Source organism: Neovison vison, chromosome 7, assembly GCF_020171115.1.
Source record: "Neovison vison isolate M4711 chromosome 7, ASM_NN_V1, whole genome shotgun sequence".
Lineage (NCBI taxonomy): Eukaryota > Metazoa > Chordata > Mammalia > Carnivora > Mustelidae > Neogale > Neogale vison.
The window spans coordinates 51,667,197-51,686,811 of NC_058097.1; the positions used below are offsets into that span (position 1 = coordinate 51,667,197).

At 61.3% G+C, this 19,615-nt stretch overlaps 1 protein-coding gene across 1 annotated transcript; it reads left to right on the plus strand.

Moving 5' to 3' along the window:
• The first annotated feature begins 381 nt into the window (after positions 1 to 381).
• On the plus strand, positions 382 to 18,601 carry LMTK3 (lemur tyrosine kinase 3). Its single transcript, XM_044256973.1, has 15 exons — positions 382 to 708; positions 1,619 to 1,752; positions 2,016 to 2,166; positions 2,677 to 2,753; positions 3,229 to 3,347; positions 6,802 to 6,889; positions 7,223 to 7,371; positions 7,794 to 7,878; positions 7,958 to 8,079; positions 8,241 to 8,390; positions 8,811 to 11,332; positions 13,843 to 14,258; positions 15,473 to 15,608; positions 15,845 to 15,982; positions 18,089 to 18,601. The coding sequence occupies exons 1-15, from the start codon at positions 633 to 635 to the stop codon at positions 18,103 to 18,105; spliced, it is 4,380 nt and encodes a 1,459-aa protein (XP_044112908.1). The 5' UTR covers positions 382 to 632; the 3' UTR covers positions 18,106 to 18,601.
• Positions 18,602 to 19,615: the final 1,014 nt, after the last annotated feature.

A 19,615-nucleotide genomic window follows, 5' to 3' on the forward strand; every position in this document is an offset into this window, starting at 1 on the left:
CGATGTGCTTGTCTATGAGGGTCTCTGCGACGTGTGTCAGGCGTGTGTGGGCTGTGTGTGCCTCCCCGACATCTGTGTCTCGGCGTGGAGCACACGTGTCCATGCTGGTAGTGTGTCACAGCAGTGTCCAGGCCAGGCGCTGTGGGCCCTGCGCCCCCCACAAGGGTCTGCTGGTCCCTGTCTGTCCCTCCTCCTCCCCTCCCTCCTGGCAGCCAATGCTACTGGGGAGCCAGTTGCCATGACGACGCTCCATCCTCCCTCCATCCTCCCTCCTCCCACCCTTCCTCTGACAGGCTCTCTGCTCCCCCAATCCTGGCTGCCCTCGGGGGCGGGGCCCTCATTCTCCCCCCCCCATCCTACCCTCTCCCCCCCACCCCAGCAACCCTGGCTCCCCAGCTCCTCTCCTCTGTCCGCCTCTCCATCCCTTCATCTGTCTGTCCCTTCAAAGAGGGGGAGGGGGGTACCTGAGCCAGTAAGCAGCCCCTCCCTCCCCCTGTCCTGCGTCTCCTGCCCCTCTCCTGGGCCGGGGGGAGGCCAGGGTCGCGCGGGTCCCCATGGCTGGGGGCTGAGGGCCCGCCCCCCCCCTCCTCCCCAGCCGCCACCACCTCCACCTCCCTTCCATCCTCGACAAGATGCCTGGTCCCGGCGCCTTCATCCTCCTCGCGGCCGTCTCCGCCTCCGGCTGCCTGGCGTCTCCGGCCCACCCCGGTGAGTCTGTCCGGCCATCCAGCTGTCCGGCCATCCGGCTGTCCGGCAGCCCCCACCCCCACCCCGGGCCTGCCCGGGGGTCGGTCCGCGGCGCCACGGCTCCATCACCTGCGTGCGCGTCTCCCCGCAGCCAAGCCGGGGCCTGGAGAGCCACGGGGACGGTGCCGCTGTCAGCAGGGCCTGTGGGAGGAAGGCTGGGGGCTGGGTGGGGAGGGGGTCCGTTTGGGCAACATGTGTGTGTGCACACACGCATATGTGTGTGCAGGTGTGTGCAGGGAGCCGGGAAGACGGGGCCTCTGGGAGAATTGGGGGCAGAGGGGAGGAATACTATTTCTAAGGGGGACACAGCATAGGAGGCTGCCTCTAGCTTTTGGGGGAGACCCAGAGCTTGCGGAGTTTCCCTTCACAGGGGCTTGGGCTAGGGACAGAGGACATGTGTGCTCCCTGAGTCCCTAAAAGAGACAGGCCTCAACCCCCGTAACGAGGGGGTTCCAGCGCGGGGCAAAGACTCTTCTCCCCGCCTGCAGCTGGGGGGCTCATCCTCTTGCCCAAATAGGGGGTAACGAGACTGTCCGTTGGAGTGTATTTTAAAATCTGAGAGCTCCAGGCTCCACTATGACACCTCCTTCCCTCAGTCCTCACTGGAATTCATCCAGGCCTGCGGTGGGGTGATGGGGGGGGGGTCCCAGATTGGGGCGAGAGGAGGGACCCCACCCCCAACACAACCACCTGAGAGGGCCTTAAACTACAACTCCCACAATGCTGGAGGCCATCCGGCTCCTCTGTCAAGGAGTCCCTGGTTGCAGAGCATTATGGGAACTGTAGTCAATCCTGGACAGGATGGGAGGGGCAAGGAGTCTGGGAGCTTAGGGCTTGAAGCCGGGACCCCAGCCCAGCCCTGTGCCCACAGATGGATTCGCCCTGGGCCGGGCCCCTCTGGCTCCTCCCTACGCCGTGGTCCTCATTTCCTGCTCCGGCCTGCTGGCCTTCATCTTTCTACTCCTCACCTGTTTGTGTTGCAAACGGGGTGATGTCGGCTTCAAGGTGAGGTGCATGCAGGGGTTCTAGTGGGGAGGAAGACTCCAGCAAGGCCTTTACCCCCCCCCCCCCCCGAGCCCAGGTGGCTGGTGGGGGAGAGAGGCAGTAAGTCTGAGAGCACCTTCTGGCCTGAAGTTCTGGCCAATCCGGAGTGCTGGCATGATCAATTGGGGGACAGTTATCAGAAAGACGGGGAAACACACAATCGAGAAGGGTGATGGCGTGTCTCAGCCTTGTGTTCTCCCACCCCTTACCTCTCCCGGCCCCAGGAGTTTGAGAACCCTGAAGGGGAGGATTGCTCCGGGGAGTACACTCCCCCCGCGGAGGAGACCTCCTCCTCACAGTCGCTGCCTGATGTCTACATTCTCCCGCTGGCTGAGGTCTCCCTGCCGATGCCTGCCCCGCAGCCTTCTCACTCAGGTACTTCCACACCTTGACTAGGATGGTCCCACGGGATAGGGGGGCAAGTCCCGAGAGTCTTCCTCAGGGGCCAGGGAGCTGAGGTCCCCCGCAGCCAAGGGGAAAGACAGAGGTGGGAGCCACAGAATCTTGGAAACGGCCTATAGGGAGTCAGAGAGCATCTTGGTAGAAGCTATTGCTTCATCCAAAGCCGGATTTGGGGATTCTTGTGGGGCAAACCGTGGTGAGATCAGCGTAGATCTCAGTCTCAAAGGCAGCCAATGGCAGGCTGAAGTCAAGTCACAGGATCTTGAAATGCTAAAGGGAGGGATGGATTGGATGCCGGGAACTTGCGGGCAGCCAATAAGGAGGCTGAGATCCATCAGGGAATGTTGGGGCAGCCAATGAAAAAAGACTGGTATCGTCTTTGACCCCAGTCCTCACTGAATTGGAAGGGGGTGGTGATGGTGGCACTTGGGAGGGGAGAGAGGCTAAGGGGCCTCCCCTTTTTGCCCCCTCCCCACTCCCCAGACATGACCACCCCCCTGGGCCTTAGCCGCCAGCACCTCAGCTACTTACAAGAGATTGGGAGTGGCTGGTTTGGGAAGGTGAGTGGGGCTGGGGGTGAGGGGGAGGGGGGTCCATACGATCCAGGGCTGTGCTCCTCTTCTGTGTCCATCCCCCCACCCCCCCGCGCCCTGCTCCCACCACTTCTCATCTGTCCCCTGCCCCTCAGCCCACCCAGCGTCCTCGTCTCTGTCCACCTCTCACCTGCTCCCACCTGTTCCATCCCCCCACACCTGTCAGTCAGCGCCTCCCTCCTCACTCCATTGACCACTCTGCCTCGCCACCTGGCTATCCACACGTCCGTCTGTCCATCCTTCCATCCGTCCCTGCATCCATCGGACTCTGGGCCCGTGAGTCTCTCACTCTGCATCTGTTGTTGGGGGACAAGGGCGGTGGGATCTGAAGGGAGAAGTCGGATAGAAGGGGGAAGCTGGAGTCATGCCGCGGGGTGGAGATGGTCCCGGGGCTGGGCCTGGGGCACATGCAGGCACTGACTCCCCGGTCTCCCTTGGCCAGGTGATCCTGGGAGAGATTTTCTCTGACTACACCCCAGCCCAGGTTGTGGTGAAGGAGCTCCGAGCCAGTGCTGGGCCCCTGGAGCAGCGCAAATTCATCTCGGAGGCACAGCCCTACAGGTACCGGCGACTCTGGCGGCGGATGTGGGCCCTGGAGGCCCCAAGCTCCGGGTTTGCTTCTCAGGGAGGTGCCATTAGGGAGTGGGAGGAGTCTCGCGTGGGGTCAAACCAGGTTTGAATCCTGGGTCTACTTCTTCCTGGCTGTGAGACTTGATGGACAGCATTTGCTTCTCTGAGCCTCGGCTTCCTCCTTAGGGCAGAGTCAGGGATATGAAAGGAGGGGCAGGATGATGAGGGTGAGGGGAGGGCATGGAAGGTGTGCTAGAGGGCTGCTCTTCTCCACTCTGAACCTCAGAATCTTCATCTAGGAAGTGAGTCTGGGAAGCCCAAAAGTCCTCATGTAGAGGGCAGCTGAGAGGATGTGAGATTTTGTGTTAAGCCCTGGGTACATAGGGGTTGTTCCCTGCTTCGGGTCCCTGCTTGTGGGTGAGGAAAGCATCACGGACCCAAAATGGCCCTGAGGAGCTTCCACACCTCACCTGCCACCCCTACTGGACTCTTAGGTCTGGGAAGGCAGGACCCTGTCCCTCCCCTGCTTGGTCTCCCCTCCACTCTAAGGACTTCTAGATAAGAACTGGATGAACATTTGCTGCATAAATGTCTCGTGAGGTAGTAATTGCCCTGTCGGAGAACATTTTTCAAACAGTTGTAAAAGTGAGGCATACCCTGAGCCATACAGACACCGGACTTTACCACCCTCATGCTCTTCAACCTCCCATGGCTCCCCATTGCCTGCAGAACAAAGTCCCATGCCTCTGTACAGCTCACACACCCTGCAAAGTCTGCCCCTGCTTCCTTCCTGCCCCTGGGCCCCTTGGCCCATCCTGGCCTCTTCACTGATCCTTTCCCATAACAGTCTCTTTCCTGCCTCAAGACCTTTGTCCTAACTGTTCCCTGTGACTAGGATATCATTCCTGGCTCACTCACCCCCAGCTTCAGATAGTGGGCTCCTTTCCCCTCCTCAGGTCCTGGTCAGAAAGGCCTGCCCTTACACACATGCACACACACACACACACCCACGTAAGGAGGGCCCTGGGCTGTTCCATCACACCGATTTGTTCATTTTCTTCCTAACACGTATTTCATTGGCTGGCTTGTTTGCCTGCCTCTCCCTAGACCCGTGCTGGCAAACACTAGCCACATATGGCTATTTAAATTTATGTTAAATAAAATGAAATCAAATGAAAAATTCATTTCCTTAGCTACATGCAGCACATCGCAAGGGCTTAGTAGCCACATATGGCCAGTGGCTCCCATGTGCGACAGCTCAGATCTAGAACATTTCCACCTTCGCAGAAGGTTCTGGTGGAGAGCGCAGGATGACACTGGCAGCTCGGAATGGGGGGCGTCCTTCCATCCTGTGTAGACGCTTGCTCAGAGAGCCAGCAACTTGGGACCAAGTCCCCACAAAACCACTGTTACCAGCTGTGTGACCTTGGGCCAATCGCTTTACTTCTCTGAGCCTCTATTTCCTCCTGATTCAATGGGAAACACAATCCTGCCCACCGGGGTGACAGATGAGGATCTGATAGCAGAAGTGGCCAGCCTGGGCTCAGACTAGTAGGGGTCCAAGCCTTCCTCCACATCCGCCAACCTAAATCCCACCTTCAGAGCTCCAGCTGTCCATCAAGTCCCCAGGACACACCGAGCAATTTATGACCACTTTGGTCTCGTGACCGGGCAGGGGTGCGAGGCACAGTCCTCCCAGGTGGAGAAGGTTGGAACTCGGGCAGTGAGGCTGGGCACCAGCTCCACCGCACACCAGTGGCCCCTGCCCCTGGCCCAACCTGAGTGGGAAAATTTCCCACTATACCCTGAAAGCCGGGCATGTTTTCACCTTCCTCCAGACCCCCAGGCGGGGAATCAGGACAAAAGCCTTCACTGGGCCCATTTTCATTGAGCCTCCCCACCCTGCCCGCCCCCACCGTCTAGGCACTGGGGACACAGCCACCTACACAGAAAGTCCCCAAAATCTTGTCCTAGCAGGGCTCCCCCCCTAGTGGAGGAGATCTGCAATGAACAAATGAAGAAGGAAATTTTAAGAAAATGTCAGAGACTGACAAGTGCCAGGAGGAAAGCTCTGGAGGATCCTGGGGGAGGCGGGGTTGACTGGGAGGATAGGTGGCGCAGGCCTGGTGGGAAGCATGTTCCAGGCTGAGGGAAGAGCAGCTGCAAAGGTGGGAAGGCAGGAAAATGTAGGGTGATATGAGAATCAAACAGTGTGTTAACATGGGAACAGAAAAGCCGTAATAATAGCAAGGATCGTCCACTGTGTGGCAGCTTCTCCCTGGTCTCATGAAATTCCTCTTCACGACTGTCTGAGGGAGTTACTACCGCTGTGCCCATTTTACAGCTGAGGAAAACTGAGGCAGGAAGAGGTGAAGTTATTTCTCTGGTGTTACACACCTGCCAAAGGTGGACACAGGGGGCGCCTGGCCGGCTTAGTGGGTGGAGCATCTGACTCTATTTTTTTTTTTCCTTAAGATTTATTTATTAGAGAAAGAGAGAGCATATGAGCAGAGAAGGGCAGAGTGAGAGGGACAGAGTATCCCAAGCAGGCTCCACGCTCAGCCCTGATGCAGGGCTCCATCCCACCACCCTGAGATCTCCACCTGGGCTGAAATCAATGGTGGGTCGCTTAACCCACTGAGTCACCCAGGTGCCCCAGAGCATGTGACTCTTGATCTCAGGGTCATGAGTTCAAGTCCCAAGTTTGGGGTAGAGATGACTTAAAAAAAAAAAAAAAGGTGGACTCAGGATTCAACCCTCCCCTTGCCCCCCAGCCTGACTCTTACCCACAGTGTGAGGCTAAAAGAGGGGGCTTGAGGGCAGTGACGTTTCTTGGGGAAATGATGTTGAAGCCGAGGACTGAGGGAGGAGGAGGACTGCTGAGTGGAAGTGGAACCGCAAAGGCCTGCGGTCTCAGTGGGTGCCTGTGTGTTTGGGGAGATGCGCGGGGCGTGGTGGGGACAAGTGATGCTGAGGAAGGGCAGGACACACCCAGGATCAAGCCTTGCTCAGTCCTCGGGTGAGCGGGAGCCACTGAGGGCTTTGCGCAGCTAGTGGCATGTCAGAGACAGACTGCCAGGGAGAGACCGGAGGCAGGGAGGAGGCTGAGAAGAGAGGCCAGGAGATGAAGAAGCTCCAGCCAGTCTGGGGGGAGTGGGTATGTGCGGGGGTGGGGGGGGTGGGGGGGTGGTGAGGTGAAGACGCAGGAGGGCAAGGAGGCACCTGGGGGTCTGGCCTGGGAACTGGGGAGGAGTGGGGTGGTCCTGAGATGGGGACCCGGGGTAGGAAGCTGTGTGCTGAGGGAGCGTGAGTGTGGGGGTACGGCCGGGAGCCGAGAGGTGGAGCAACATTTTGGTGTCGCGGGGAGGCTGGGGCGAGACAGGGGTCTGCGGTGGGACGGTGGCGGCTGTGCCCTGACCCTGCCACCTCCCCACCCTGGCCCCAGGAGCCTGCAGCACCCCAACGTCCTCCAGTGCCTGGGCGTCTGTGTGGAGACACTGCCCTTTCTGCTGATTATGGAATTCTGTCAACTGGTGAGGGTCTGCGGAGGGAGGGCGGGGTGGCGGGCTGGACGGGTTGAGGGCTGCCAGCAAGCCTGGGGGCCTGGAAATCTTTGGCAAAAACACGCGCGACGTGCGCTAACGTTTCCTGAGCGCTCACTGTGGAAGAGCGCTCGCTCGGTTGGCGCAGTCAACTAGCATGCGAGGTGGGTTCTCTTGTTGTGCCCTTTTAAGCCGAAGGGGAAACAGGCTCAGAGGGACTGCCCCCTGCGTGCAGAGGCCGCCCTCCCATCCTCGCCCGAGGCGGGATGAGTGGATCCCTGGAAGGGGGTGGTGGTACTGACCCCATCCTCTTCTCCCTCCCAGGGGGACCTGAAACGTTACCTCCGGGCCCAGAGGCCCCCTGAGGGCCTGTCCCCTGAGCTGCCCCCTCGAGACCTGCGGACACTGCAGAGGATGGGCCTGGAGATCGCCCGCGGGCTGGCACATCTCCACTCCCACAACTACGTGCACAGGTGGCTTCCGGGGGGGCCACGGGGAAGAGTGCGGGGGGGGTACTACTTAAAGGAGGCAGGCGAGGCTATGCGGGTGGGAGGCAGAGCCGCAAGGAAGGGGCTCAACTACGGGAGAAAGCGAGTCAGGAGGGGAGGAACCTGGAGGGGAGGGGTCGGAAGAGGAGAGGGAGGAATCAGGAGAGGGGGGCGGAATCGGGAGAGGAGGAGCCTTAGGGGAGAGGGGGAGGAGCCCTTGAGGGGAGGAGCCAGAAGGGGAGGGGAGGAGTCAGGAGAGGAAGATGCATGGAGAGGCGGGGCAGGGGAGGAGAAAAGCAAGGAAGGGAGAAGGGGCGGAGCCTACAAGGTGGGCGCAGTGCAGGCGAGGCGGGCAGTCGGTCTCAGGCTGCCCCCAGTCTAGCTTCACGTCCTTGCTCCGCCCCCAGCGACCTGGCCCTGCGCAACTGCCTGCTGACCTCCGACCTCACCGTGCGCATCGGAGACTATGGGCTAGCCCACAGCAACTACAAGGTGGGGGCTGCCCTCCGTCAGGGCGGGGGGCGGGGGAAGGCCCCCGACCCGCCTGACCCGGCTCCGGCCCGCCCCCCAGGAGGACTACTACCTGACCCCCGAGCGCCTGTGGATCCCGCTGCGCTGGGCGGCGCCTGAGCTCCTTGGGGAGCTGCATGGGACCTTCATGGTGGTGGACCAGAGCCGCGAGAGCAACATCTGGTGAGAGGGTCCTCCTGCCCTGGGGCCCGCGCGCAGCCTAGGGCGGCGAGGAAGGGGGAAGGGTCACGGGTCCTGTGGCTGTGGAAACGGAGGCCGGAGGGGAGACCCCCAGGCGGGGCAGGGCCAGGCTCTGACGTCTCTATGCCCTCTGCTCCCCGCAGGTCCCTGGGGGTGACCCTGTGGGAACTCTTTGAGTTTGGGGCACAGCCCTACCGCCACCTGTCAGACGAGGAGGTCCTCGCCTTCGTGGTCCGCCAGCAGCACGTCAAGCTGGCCCGGCCGAGGCTCAAGTTGCCTTATGCGGACTACTGGTGAGGGCAGGGCCTTACCCCTGACCCATGACCCTCCCAGCCCACCCCAGGATGTCCCAGAGCCCCTCACCTCTCCGCACATCATTCCCCAGCCTCACTCAGCACTCGCTACGCCCCACCCCTTTTTTCTGCTTGGAGGTATCTGCCCCTTGAAAGGGGCAATCCTGAGGCAAGGCTGGTACTTGAACCCTAGTTTCTCCACCGCTGAAAGACCCCTGCCGCTTGCTTGTCTCTGATTCCAGAACTCACAGCCCAGAGAAGGAGGCCGCCTAACTATCATTTCTTTACATCTGCCTTACTGTCCCCTCCAGGACGCCCCCCTCCACCCCCCATCTGTCATACATACACCCTGGGTCTCTCCCTGCCCCCTCCACACACCTTCAACTCTACCTTACTCACCTGTGCCTCCCCCTCCCCCAGGTATGATATCCTGCAGTCCTGCTGGCGGCCACCTGCCCAGCGCCCCTCAGCTTCTGATCTTCAGCTGCAGCTCACCTACCTGCTCTCTGAGCGTCCCCCACGACCCCCCCCCCCACCCCCCCCACCCCGAGACGGTCCCTTCCCCTGGCCCTGGCCCCCACAGCACAGTGCACCCCGCCCAGGGACCCTCTCCTCACCATTCCCCCTCCTGGATGGCTTCCCCGGGGCCGACCCTGACGATGTGCTCACGGTCACTGAGAGCAGCCGTGGCCTCAACCTTGAGTGCCTGTGGGAGAAGGCGCGGCGGGGGGCTGGCCGCGGTGGGGGGGCACCTCCTTGGCAGCCAGCGTCCGCGCCCCCGGCCCCCCATGCCAACCCCTCCAACCCTTTCTATGAGGCGCTGTCCACGCCCAGCGTCCTGCCGGTCATCAGCGCCCGCAGCCCCTCGGTGAGCAGCGAGTACTACATCCGCCTAGAGGAGCATGGCTCCCCGCCTGAGCCCCTCTTTCCCAATGACTGGGACCCTCTGGACCCAGGAGTGCCTGCCCCTCAGGCCTCCCAGGCCCCTTCCGAGGTCCCCCAGCTGGTGTCCGAGACCTGGGCCTCCCCCCTCTTCCCTGCAGCTCGGCCCTTCCCGGCCCAGTCCTCGGCATCAGGCAGCTTCCTCCTGAGCGGCTGGGACCCCGAGGGCCGAGGTGCCGGGGAGACCCTGGCGGGAGACCCTGCCGAGGTGCTTGGGGAGCGGGGTACCGCCCCATGGGCAGAAGAGGAGGAGGAGGAGGAGGAGGGCAGCTCCCCGGGGGAAGACAGCAGCAGCCTTGGGGCTGGCCCCAGCCGCCGGGGCCCCCTACCCTGTCCCCTGTGCAGCCGAGAGGGGGCCTGCTCCTGCCTGCCCCTGGAGCGGGGGGAAGCCGTTGCTGGCTGGGGGGGCCACCCCGCTCTTGGCTGTCCCCACCCCCCAGAGGACGACTCGTCCCTGCGGGCAGAGCGGGGCTCCCTAGCCGACCTGCCCCTGGCCCCCCCCGCCTCGGCCCCCCCCGAGTTTCTGGACCCCCTTATGGGGGCGGCGGCGCCCCAGTACCCCGGGCGGGGGCCACCTCCCGCTCCCCCCCCCCCGCCACCACCTCCCCGGGTCCCCGCGGACCCAGCCGTGTCCCCCGACCCTCCCTCAGCCGTGGCCAGTCCCGGCTCAGGCCTGTCATCTCCGGGCCCCAAGCCGGGGGACAGCGGCTACGAGACCGAGACCCCTTTTTCCCCCGAGGGAGCCTTCCCAGGCGGGGGGGCAGCCGAGGAGGAAGGGGTCCCTCGACCACGGGCTCCCCCCGAGCCCCCCGACCCAGGAGCGCCCCGGCCACCCCCAGACCCGGGTCCCCACCCACTGCCGGGGACCCGGGAGAAGCCAACCTTCGTAGTTCAAGTGAGCACCGAGCAGCTGCTGATGTCCCTGCGGGAGGACGTGACAAGGAACCTCCTGGGGGAGAAGGGGGCAAACCCCCGAGAGACGGGACCCAGGAAGGTGGGGAGAGGCCCCGGGAACAGAGAGAAAGCCCAGGGCCCGAGCAGGGACCCCACAGTCCTGGGCAGCGGGAAGAAAGCCCCAAGCCTGAACGAGGACCCGAGCCTCCCCATGAACGGGGTGACAGTGTTGGAGAACGGGGGCCAGAGAGCCCTGGGCATCGAGGAGAAGGTGGCAGAGAATGGGGGCCCAGGGACCCCAGAGAGAGAAGAGAAAGTGCTGGAGAAAGTGCTGGAGAATGGGGAGGTGACACCCCCAAGGAGGGAGGAGAAAGTATTGGAGAATGGGGAGCTGAGGTCCCCCGAGAGAGAAGAGAAAGTGCTGGCGAATGGGGGACTGACACCCTCAAAGATCGAGGAGAAGGTGTCAGAGAATGGGGGCCTGAGACTCCCCAGGAACATGGAGAGGTTGCCAGAGACTGGGCCTCGGAGAGCCCCAGGGCTCTGGGAGAAGGTGCCCGAGAGTGGGGTGCCAGCCCCAGAGACCTTGCTGGAGAGAGCCCCCGAGCCCAGCGCAGTGGCCTTGTCCCGGAACGGCGGGGAGACAGCCCCTGGCCCCACTGGCCCAGCCCCCAGGAGCGGGGTGCTGGAACCCGGGACCGAGAGGAGAGCCCCCGAGACTGGGGGGGCACCGAGAGCCCCCGGGGTTGGGAGGCAGGACCTCGGGAGTGGGGGCCGAGCCCCAGTGGGCACGGGGATGGCCCCCGGCGGCGGCCTCGGAAGCGGCGTGGACGCAAAGGCCGGATGGGTAGACAGCACGAGGCCACAGCCGCCGCCGCCGCCGCTGTCGGAAGCACAGCCGAGGAGGCCGGAGCCAGCACCGCAGAGGGCCAGGCCGGAGGTGGCCTCCTCCGAGGGAGAGCCCGGGGCCCCAGACAGCAGGGCCGGCGGAGACACAGCACCCAGCACAGACGGGGACCCCCCCAAACCCGAGAGGAAGGGCCCGGAGATGCCACGACTGTTCTTGGACTTGGGACCTCCTCAGGGGAACAGCGAGCAGATCAAAGGTGAGGAGGAGGCTGCTGGGAGCAGGGGAGCGAGGTTGGGGTGTCGAGGCCTGGCTCCTTCCGAGAGGCATGGCTGAGCCGAGGATCTCGGCTTGCCAGGGAGCAGACAGGTCAGGCTGACCATAATGAGAGCCAGTCCTGGAGCCTCCCCACCTGGGCTCAGATCTGGGCTCTGTGGCCCGGGACAAATGGCCTTACTTCTCTGTACCTCAGTTTCCCTCCAAAGACGGATGATGAGGGTAACTCATCTTCCTAATAGGGCTGAGTGGCTTCAAAATATTAGGACTTCCGAAGACCCTTTGCAATTCCATTAGACTTGGGGTCTCAAACTCAGATGCCCATGGGGACCAGACAGTATTGGGAAATGAAGGAAGCCGTCGGAGGTGGGGAGAGTTGGAGAAGGAGATGCGGCCGCTTTCCACCTCCAGCCCGCAATGCCCACCTGCCATTGCCACATGGCTGCTTTTCCCTTTTTAACCGAAGTTCTGCGTGTTTTAATGGTTGAAGCCAATTCACGCTTACCTTCTCTTTGTGCCAGGCCCCAAGCTACCCAAAGCCAGGGCCCAGGGAATTTCAGACCCCGCCCTGCCCTACACCCAGCGCCCCCACACCCCATGCTATGGGTGACCTGAAAACTAGAAATGCCTTTTCTGGAAACTGAGTTTTGGTAGGAACACAGAAAGTGTTTTTTGTCGCAGAGGGGGATTGATTTAAGAGAAAGATGAATGGCCCCTCTTGAGTGGTGGGCATAGGGACTATGGCTCTACCCAAATCACCCAGAGGCCTGATTTTCTTACGTAGTGATATGAAAGTTCTAAATGGCCACTGGTTTATATTGGTAATCTCACAGCCCCCCTTGAGGGAAAGGGTATCCTCTGAGGGAAAGGTCCAGAAAGGGGCTGGGCACAGAACTTTCCTTCCTTTGAGCCCACGGTATTAGAACACTATCCCTTCCTTGAGATTGTTGTGGGGAATTTGTGACCAGCTGTGTCTGGAAGGGCTCCAGACAGTAAGAAGATATCAAGGGATGAGCAGCTGAGATGCTTCAGAGGATTGTGGGAGGAGGGGGGCACCGGGAGGGTGTTGCTGGGTGGGAAGATGCTGGGAATAGCCTGCTTAAAAAAAAAAAAAAGTGCATGACCTCCTACTTATCCTTCAAGACCCCACTCAAATTTCCCCTTCCCTGGGAAGCCTTCCTGATTTCCAAAGGCTATCACCTTGTCCTTCCTGAGAGCTCCTTGAGAGCTCCCTCACAGCCCCCAAACCCATCGCCCTGAGATGGATGGTCAAGGAAGGCCTCAAGGAGGTGACTTTTGAGCAGATGTGAAGGAAGTAAGCTGGGTGGTCATTGGGGGAAGGGTGTTTTGGGTGGGGGGCACCTAGGTGGGCACTAACTTGGCATGCTTGGGGAAAAGCAAGAGGCCAGTGAAGCTGGAATGGAATGAACGAAGGGAGGAGAGTGACCCCATCCACACCCAGTCTTTTTCCCTGCTCTGCCTTGACCCTCTTGTCATCCCCACTCTTGCCCCCACAGGGCCTATCCCACATTTACTGGTGCACTAATGGAGGAATGAGTGGCCCCTGGTAATTTCCTGGTGAGGGGACAGAGACTCAGAGAGGTGGATTTCCTTGCCCCGGGGCACACAGTGAGCAAGTAGGCTTGGAATTTGAAGCCAGGTTTCCTCCTCCAGGGACCTGGAGTCCTTACCTTCTTCTAGCAGGCTGAGATCAGGGAGTCTTAGAGTGGGGGAAAAGAAACCTTGAGATGCTTAGACACTCCAGTTTTGTCTGGCAGTTGAGGACCAGAGAGGGAAGTACCTTGGTCAACATCACATAGCACAGAACATTCATTAATTAATCCCACAAATATTGCCTGAGTACTTTTGGGTGCTTGGGGATGCAGCCAGAATGAGCCCCAGTCAAGTCCGTTCTGTGGCAAGGCAAACATGAATCACATGACCACAGAATTACAGCTACACACTGAGCTCATCTGCTTGGAAGGAGCAGCTTGATGCTATGGGGGTGCAGAGCTGGTGGCCTTGCCTGACTTTTGGGGAGAACTCTGAAGGCTTGAAAGCCCAGACCAGAGCTAGGGGTTGAATAGGACTTGGACCAGAAAAGGAGCTTCTGGGCAGAAGGAACAGCCTGTGCAAAGGCTCAGAGATGGGAGCAATAGGGAGGTGGCCCAAGTGGCTGGCTGGGTGAGGTGAGGAACAGAGCCCTAAGAAATCAGTGGGGCCAGGGCACTAGGGCCTGGTGGGCCGCAGAGAGAAGTGGGGGCTTTGTGATGCGGACTCTGGGGGAGTCATAGAGAGGGTTAACCCCTGGAGTAGGGGGAAGATCTCTCTTACTCTGCGTGGAGAAAGGCCCCAGAGCAGCCCTTTGCATCACAAGAGGGGAAACTGAGGCCCATACTGGGGCCCGATACTACCCGAGGACACACAGCAGGGCAGGAGCGCATGCCTCAGTTTCCCCAGGAGCGGAGGCTCACCGGGTCTCTCCCCTCGCAGCCAAGCTCTCACGGCTCTCTCTGGCGCTGCCGCCGCTCACGCTCACGCCGTTCCCGGGTCCGGGTCCGCGGCGACCCCCGTGGGAGGGCGCGGACGCCGGGGCGGCTGGCGGGGAGGCCGGCGGGGCGGGGTCGCCGGGGCCGGCGGAGGAGGACGGGGAGGACGAGGACGAGGACGAGGAGGAGGAAGAGGAGGCGGTGGCAGCGGGCGCGGCGGCGGGGCCACGGGGCCCCGGGAGGGCACGGGCAGCCCCGGTGCCCGTCGTGGTGAGCAGCGCCGACGCGGACGCGGCCCGCCCGTTGCGGGGGCTGCTCAAGTCTCCGCGCGGGGCCGACGAGCCCGAGGACAGCGAGCTGGAGAGGAAGCGCAAGATGGTCTCCTTCCACGGGGACGTGACCGTCTACCTCTTCGACCAGGTGCGCTGCCGGGGGGGGGGGGGGGGGGGGCGGGGAGGGGAGGGGAGGGGCCAGCTGGCTGAGGGCGGAACTGGGGAAACAGGGCAGGTCTTGGAGACCTTGGGTGTGGGGGCGGTGTCCGGGGAATGGGCCGGGGCAAGGAGTGAGGGGTAGGGTGCGTCCTGTGGGGAGGGCGCTGGACGGTAAGGGTTGGGGGGGCTGGAGTGTGAAAATGGGTCTGGAAGGACGGTGGGGAGATACCTGGTTATCAGGGAGGAGTCCTCCGGAGAGGCTAGGGAGAAAGTGCTGAGGAGGTTGGGGCGTGGTCTAGACGGCGGGGGCGGGGCCAAGTGAAGTTTGGGGCGGGTTCTGTCGACCTGCGCTCTTGTGGTAGAGGCTAAGGGGCGGGCTCGGGATGAAACGGATTTTACCCACGAGGGGCGGGCCCTGGCGAGGCTGCAGGTAGAGCATAAGAGAAGCGGCTTGTAGTGTTAAGATCGAAAGTGCAGGAGCGGGTTCAGAGGTAGACAGAGCTAAGAAACTACGGCGGGGCTTAGAGAGATGGGTTGAGGATTGTGTTAAGAGTAACTAAGACTGAGAGCATCGTGCTGAAAAGAAACAGGAAAGGCGGGATGATGCTTGTGGATTGGGGCCGAGATGGGTGTGGATGGATCTCGGTCAACCTGGAGCGGGGCACACTGGGCTGAGGTCCCGAGATGAGAGTCATGAACAGGGTCCTGGGCCACTGAAGCAAAGGCAGGGTCTGGCGGGCTGGAGCCGGGCCACTTCCGAGTACGGGGCTCAGGGCCTCGGGGGAGGTCGGGATGCGCAGGATGGTAGAAGGGTTTGGAGGACCAGAAGAGTAGGTAGTTCTGCGCCCTGAACTTGAACGCCTGTGGCCGAGATATCGAAAGGAGTTAGGGGTCATGGAGACAAGGCGGGACTTATGGAGATGGTATTGGGTTAGGGGGCTCCCACTAAAGCGTCGCGTTAAGGAGCAAGGAGAGAATTCCTGCGATGGAGGGGCTTAGCTGTGGGCGGGACTCCAGGGGAGGAGCCTCGGGCCGGGGTGGGGTTAAGGCTGACCTGAGGTTTCGAAGGCAGATCAGGGCCTCCAGCCACCTCGTCAGAGGCTACGATTGTAAATAGGGGTACCTGAAGCCCCAGAAGTGTTAGCGGGCTTTGTTGCTTGTTGGGTGGCATGTGACGGTTCGCCCCCTAATCCACCTCCACAGGAGACGCCAACCAACGAGCTGAGCGTCCAGGGCCCCCCCGAGGGGGACACGGACCCGTCAACGCCCCCAGCGCCCCCGACGCCTCCCCACCCCGCCACCCCCGGAGATGGGTTTCCCAGCAACGACAGCGGCTTTGGTAAGGGGCGGGGCGGGTCCTGGAGGTGGGGCGGGTCTTGAATGGGCGGAGCTGGGGCGGGGTCTGGAGGCGGGCCAGAGTTGGGGCGCTGTCCACCGTGTAGATTGCTGGAGACAGGTGCGTGAGGAGGGGCGGGGTTGGACAGCTGGAGCTGAAGGTGAGCGGCTCCAGAAGTGTCTGGAGGGTCTGACCGCGTCCTCTCCTCTTCTTTCTCACCACCCCCTTCCTGCCGCTAGGAGGCAGTTTCGAATGGGCGGAGGATTTCCCCCTCCTCCCCCCTCCAGGCCCCCCCCTGTGCTTCTCCCGCTTCTCCGTCTCGCCTGCGCTGGAGACCCCGGGGCCCCCCGCCCGGGCCCCCGACGCCCGGCCCGCAGGTACAGTGCTTCAGACCCTCAGGCCTGCCCCCACTTCTGCCTCTCTTTCTCTGTCCCCATCCCTGAATTTACCTGCCTCTCTCTCCTCAGTCTCTCCCCCTTCTTCTCTCAGTCAACCCCCACCCACCTCTTGGAACGAGCTCAGACCAGGTCTATCCAACGGATAGACCAGGGCAGTCACGCCCCTTCCCTGAGCCTCAGTTTCCCCTTCTGTAAGGATCCCCTCAGAATCTGGCTCATCTTTGCCCAGTCTCTTGCCTGGCACTTGTCAGATCCTGATCCCACGTCCATTTAGGGGCACAGGCTGATCAAAGGCCGACAAAGGGAGAGAAAACCAGTGTGCCCAGAGCTAGTTAGCTGAACCGGAGCAGAGAGAACATGGTCAGGAAGTCCATAGCAATAACAACAACGGCATTACTACTAACAGTAACAGGCCCTTACAGAGGCCCTATTTTGTGCTTGCCCATCTGAGCCGGGAGACTCTTGCGGCGACTTGGGCTCTCTGCTGCCCCCTGCTGCCGCTCTAGAGAATACCCCTGGATGCAGAAGTTCCGCTGGCCTGAGCGGACGCACATGTTCCCGAGAATAGGGCTGAGAAGGTGGAAAGTAGGAGCATTCCTGCTCCCCCAAACTGTGCCCGAATCCAGTTGTTGGCCCTGCCTGTCCTCGACTCTGTGACCTAGAGCAAGTCACTTTCCCTCTTTGTGCCTCAGTGTCCCCATCTGTAGAATGGGGATGATCCCAGGATCTAACCCAAAATTATTGAGGGGATTGCATAGTTTCATCCTACACACACACAGCCCCACAGACTGGTCATGCGCATGCGCGGTGGTCTCTGGTAGCTCTCACTGCGCTTAAGGAAGTAGATACCCATTGAGCATTGCTTAAGTGCGGGCGCTGGGCTGGGCATGCGGGATTCCGTGCTGAGCAAGGTCCATGAGCCCCACAACACCCTACCCCACCCACAGACACTGACCCCCACAGTGTCATGGGAAATAAGTGCAAACTCAGGGCTGCTGGAGAAGCAGTTGACAAAGGCAAAGGGCTTCGTCAGTTTGGCCATGCTACTACATCAAGTACTTGAGGGGCTGGCCGTCATGAACTAGGTGAGGGGGAAGGAGACGACAGCACGCTAGCAGATGGAACAGCTTGCCCAAGGGCCTGAGGCAAGAGAGAACTTGGCCAGTTCAGGGAACAGAAGGCAAGCGGGTGCATCTGCGGGCTACTTAGGGAGTGGGGGGAATGGAGGGTAAGGGGAGAGGGCAGACCCTGTAGGGCTTAAGGGTGGGCTGAAGAGAGGGACTTTGTCCCGGAGGCACTAGGGAACCATGGGCCAGCTGTGATTAGGGGAAGGGCAGCAGTAGTCGCTGGTGCAGGAAGACCCCTCTGGGACCATGTGAGGGATCCAACCGGAGGCTGGACAGGCTCACCAGGGTCCAGGAAGGAGAGGAGAGTAAGTTGGGATTCGGGGCAGGAAGGACAGGGCCAAGGGCACACTCTTCACTTGGCTCCATCGTCAGATTTCACCTCAAATGTCACTTCCTCTCAGAGGTCTTCTCTGAGGCCCCTGTGAGGACAGAGTGGGGTGGGTCCAGGGCATGAGACACCGCCAAGTGGTGAGTCAGGGCTGAGAGCAGCGGGACTAGCGTGCCAGGATGACTTCACCTTTAATCACTAGGAGAGGCAAGGGAGGGTCCAACTGTGCAAAAGCCCAAATCCCTTCACTCGGCCGATGCTTCTGCTATGGCGGGGCAGGGAGGCTGCTGACCTTTCTGTCTCCCAAGACCCTGGCAGGGGTTGCAGGCTGGGCCCCCTTCCGTATGGACTTCTATGCTTGGTGGGGCTCTGCCCACTTACCCCTTGTCTACTGGACCCTACCATGCAAAGGCCCTGGGGTAGGCCCTGGAGCCCAGGAGAAATAGCAAGGAAGCCAGTGTGGCCATGGAGGGGACAGGGTGAGGGGGATGGGGGTTGGTGAGGACAGAAACAGGATAGGGCAGGTCATGTGGGGGGCCCTGTGTGTCCTGGTGAGGGCTTTGCTTTCACTCCAAGAGAGACAGAAGCTGCGAGCCTGTCTGCCCAGTAAATCATTTCCTCTGTCCTCAGGCCCCGTGGAGAACTGACTCCCCGACGACCCCACCCCCCTGCACCCCCAGAAGAGGGGTTGAGAGTAGAATCCTCTGTGGACGACGGAGCCACTGCCACCACCACAGACACCGCCTCTGGGGAGGCTCCTGAGGCTGGGCCCTCCCCCTCTCCCACCATGTGCCAAACGGGAGGCCCTGGCCCCCCACCCCCTAGCCCCCCAGACGGCTCCCCTGAGCCCCCCGACCCCCTCGGTGCCAAATGAGGCAGGAAAGCCCCTCACCCCTCCCTGAAGAGCCGCCTTTCTCGGAACTGAACTGAACTCTTTCGGGCCTGGAGCCCCTCGGCACAGCGGAGGCCCCCTCCTCACCCACTCCTGGCCCCAGAGAGGGGCTGCAGGCTTCGGGGACCTGGACCCCCATCTCGCGTCCCCCCTCCCCACCCCAGCCTGGCCCCTGGAGGGGCCTCTAGTTCAAACCTTCGCGTGGCATTTTCACATTATTTAAAAAAGACAAAAACAACTTTTTGGAGGAATGCAGGGCCTGCGTGTGTTTCGGGGCAAAGAGGGGAGGGTCCCGAAGACGTCACCATCAGCCGCCTGCCGCCCACTTCACAGATGGGAACATGGAGGCTCGGGAAGGTGGAAGCGCTGTGCAGGGGGAGGCCAAGGCTCTGCTTCTCTGGCTCCCGGCTGCGTCTGCTGCTGGCGGCACTGACCTGCACTAAGAGTTGGCAGGGAGAGGCCAGGGCGGTCGGAAGAGCCCTGTTTGCCCAAGGTGGCTGTGGAGGTGGCCAGAGGCCCTGCGAGGGCCAGAGCTGCGGACGGGGTGCTCAGGAATGACGGGTCAGCACCCACGTGGCTCCTGGCCACATCCCCCACACCTCAGAACAGAGCTGCCCTGTGCCTCCACTGAGGCCACTACCTCCCTGCCCCACAGTGCCTGTACCTCAGTTTACCTGTGTCTGCTTGTGAGCGTCTGCCTCCCAGGACATTCTCATCCCACCTGGCCTGAGTTCTGTGGCCCTCTTCCTAATTCTACTATTTCTTTGTGTTTCTGCATCAGATGTGTCTCCTCTGTGCCTCCCTGAAGCCTGTCTGTGTCTTTCTGCCTTGTCTCTTTGTCCCCATTTCTTTTTTCCGTTTCTCTGGGGCTCCTGACTGATTCTGCCTCCTGTCTCTCTCCTCTGACTGTCTCTGATCTCCTGCCTTCAACCTATCGCCCCATCCCTTTGGTCCCAAGTTCATTTGCATGTTTGCAGGACTCACTTTGGGTGAGAGCAAGGGAGGGAAGGGACCAGAAGTGAGGACCCAGCATGGGTGCTGTGGACTCCTGGCTTAGGAGTTAAGGGGATGAAGGCATTAGGGTCACTTGTTAAGTCACAGGGATGGAGAAAGGGAGAGTGAGGATTAGACTCTTGCGTCTTTCTCAGAGTGGGAAAGACCGGGCTGTGCTTCAGCTGATCTGTGGACACACCTGACCAGGGTGTGTGCTGATGGAGCCAGGACTCTGGAGTCTAAGGGAGGAAGAGCAGGGGGCCAGGACTCCC

Bases quoted from the DNA above. Each gene is read 5' to 3' on its own strand.
- LMTK3 (XM_044256973.1), top strand. From the start codon at position 633: ATGCCTGGTCCCGGCGCCTTCATCCTCCTCGCGGCCGTCTCCGCCTCC. The intron at 6,890-7,222 runs GTGAGGGTCTGC...TCTCCCTCCCAG, and splicing joins TTATGGAATTCTGTCAACTG to GGGGACCTGAAACGTTACCT. The intron at 14,259-15,472 runs GTGCGCTGCCGG...CCACCTCCACAG, and splicing joins CCGTCTACCTCTTCGACCAG to GAGACGCCAACCAACGAGCT.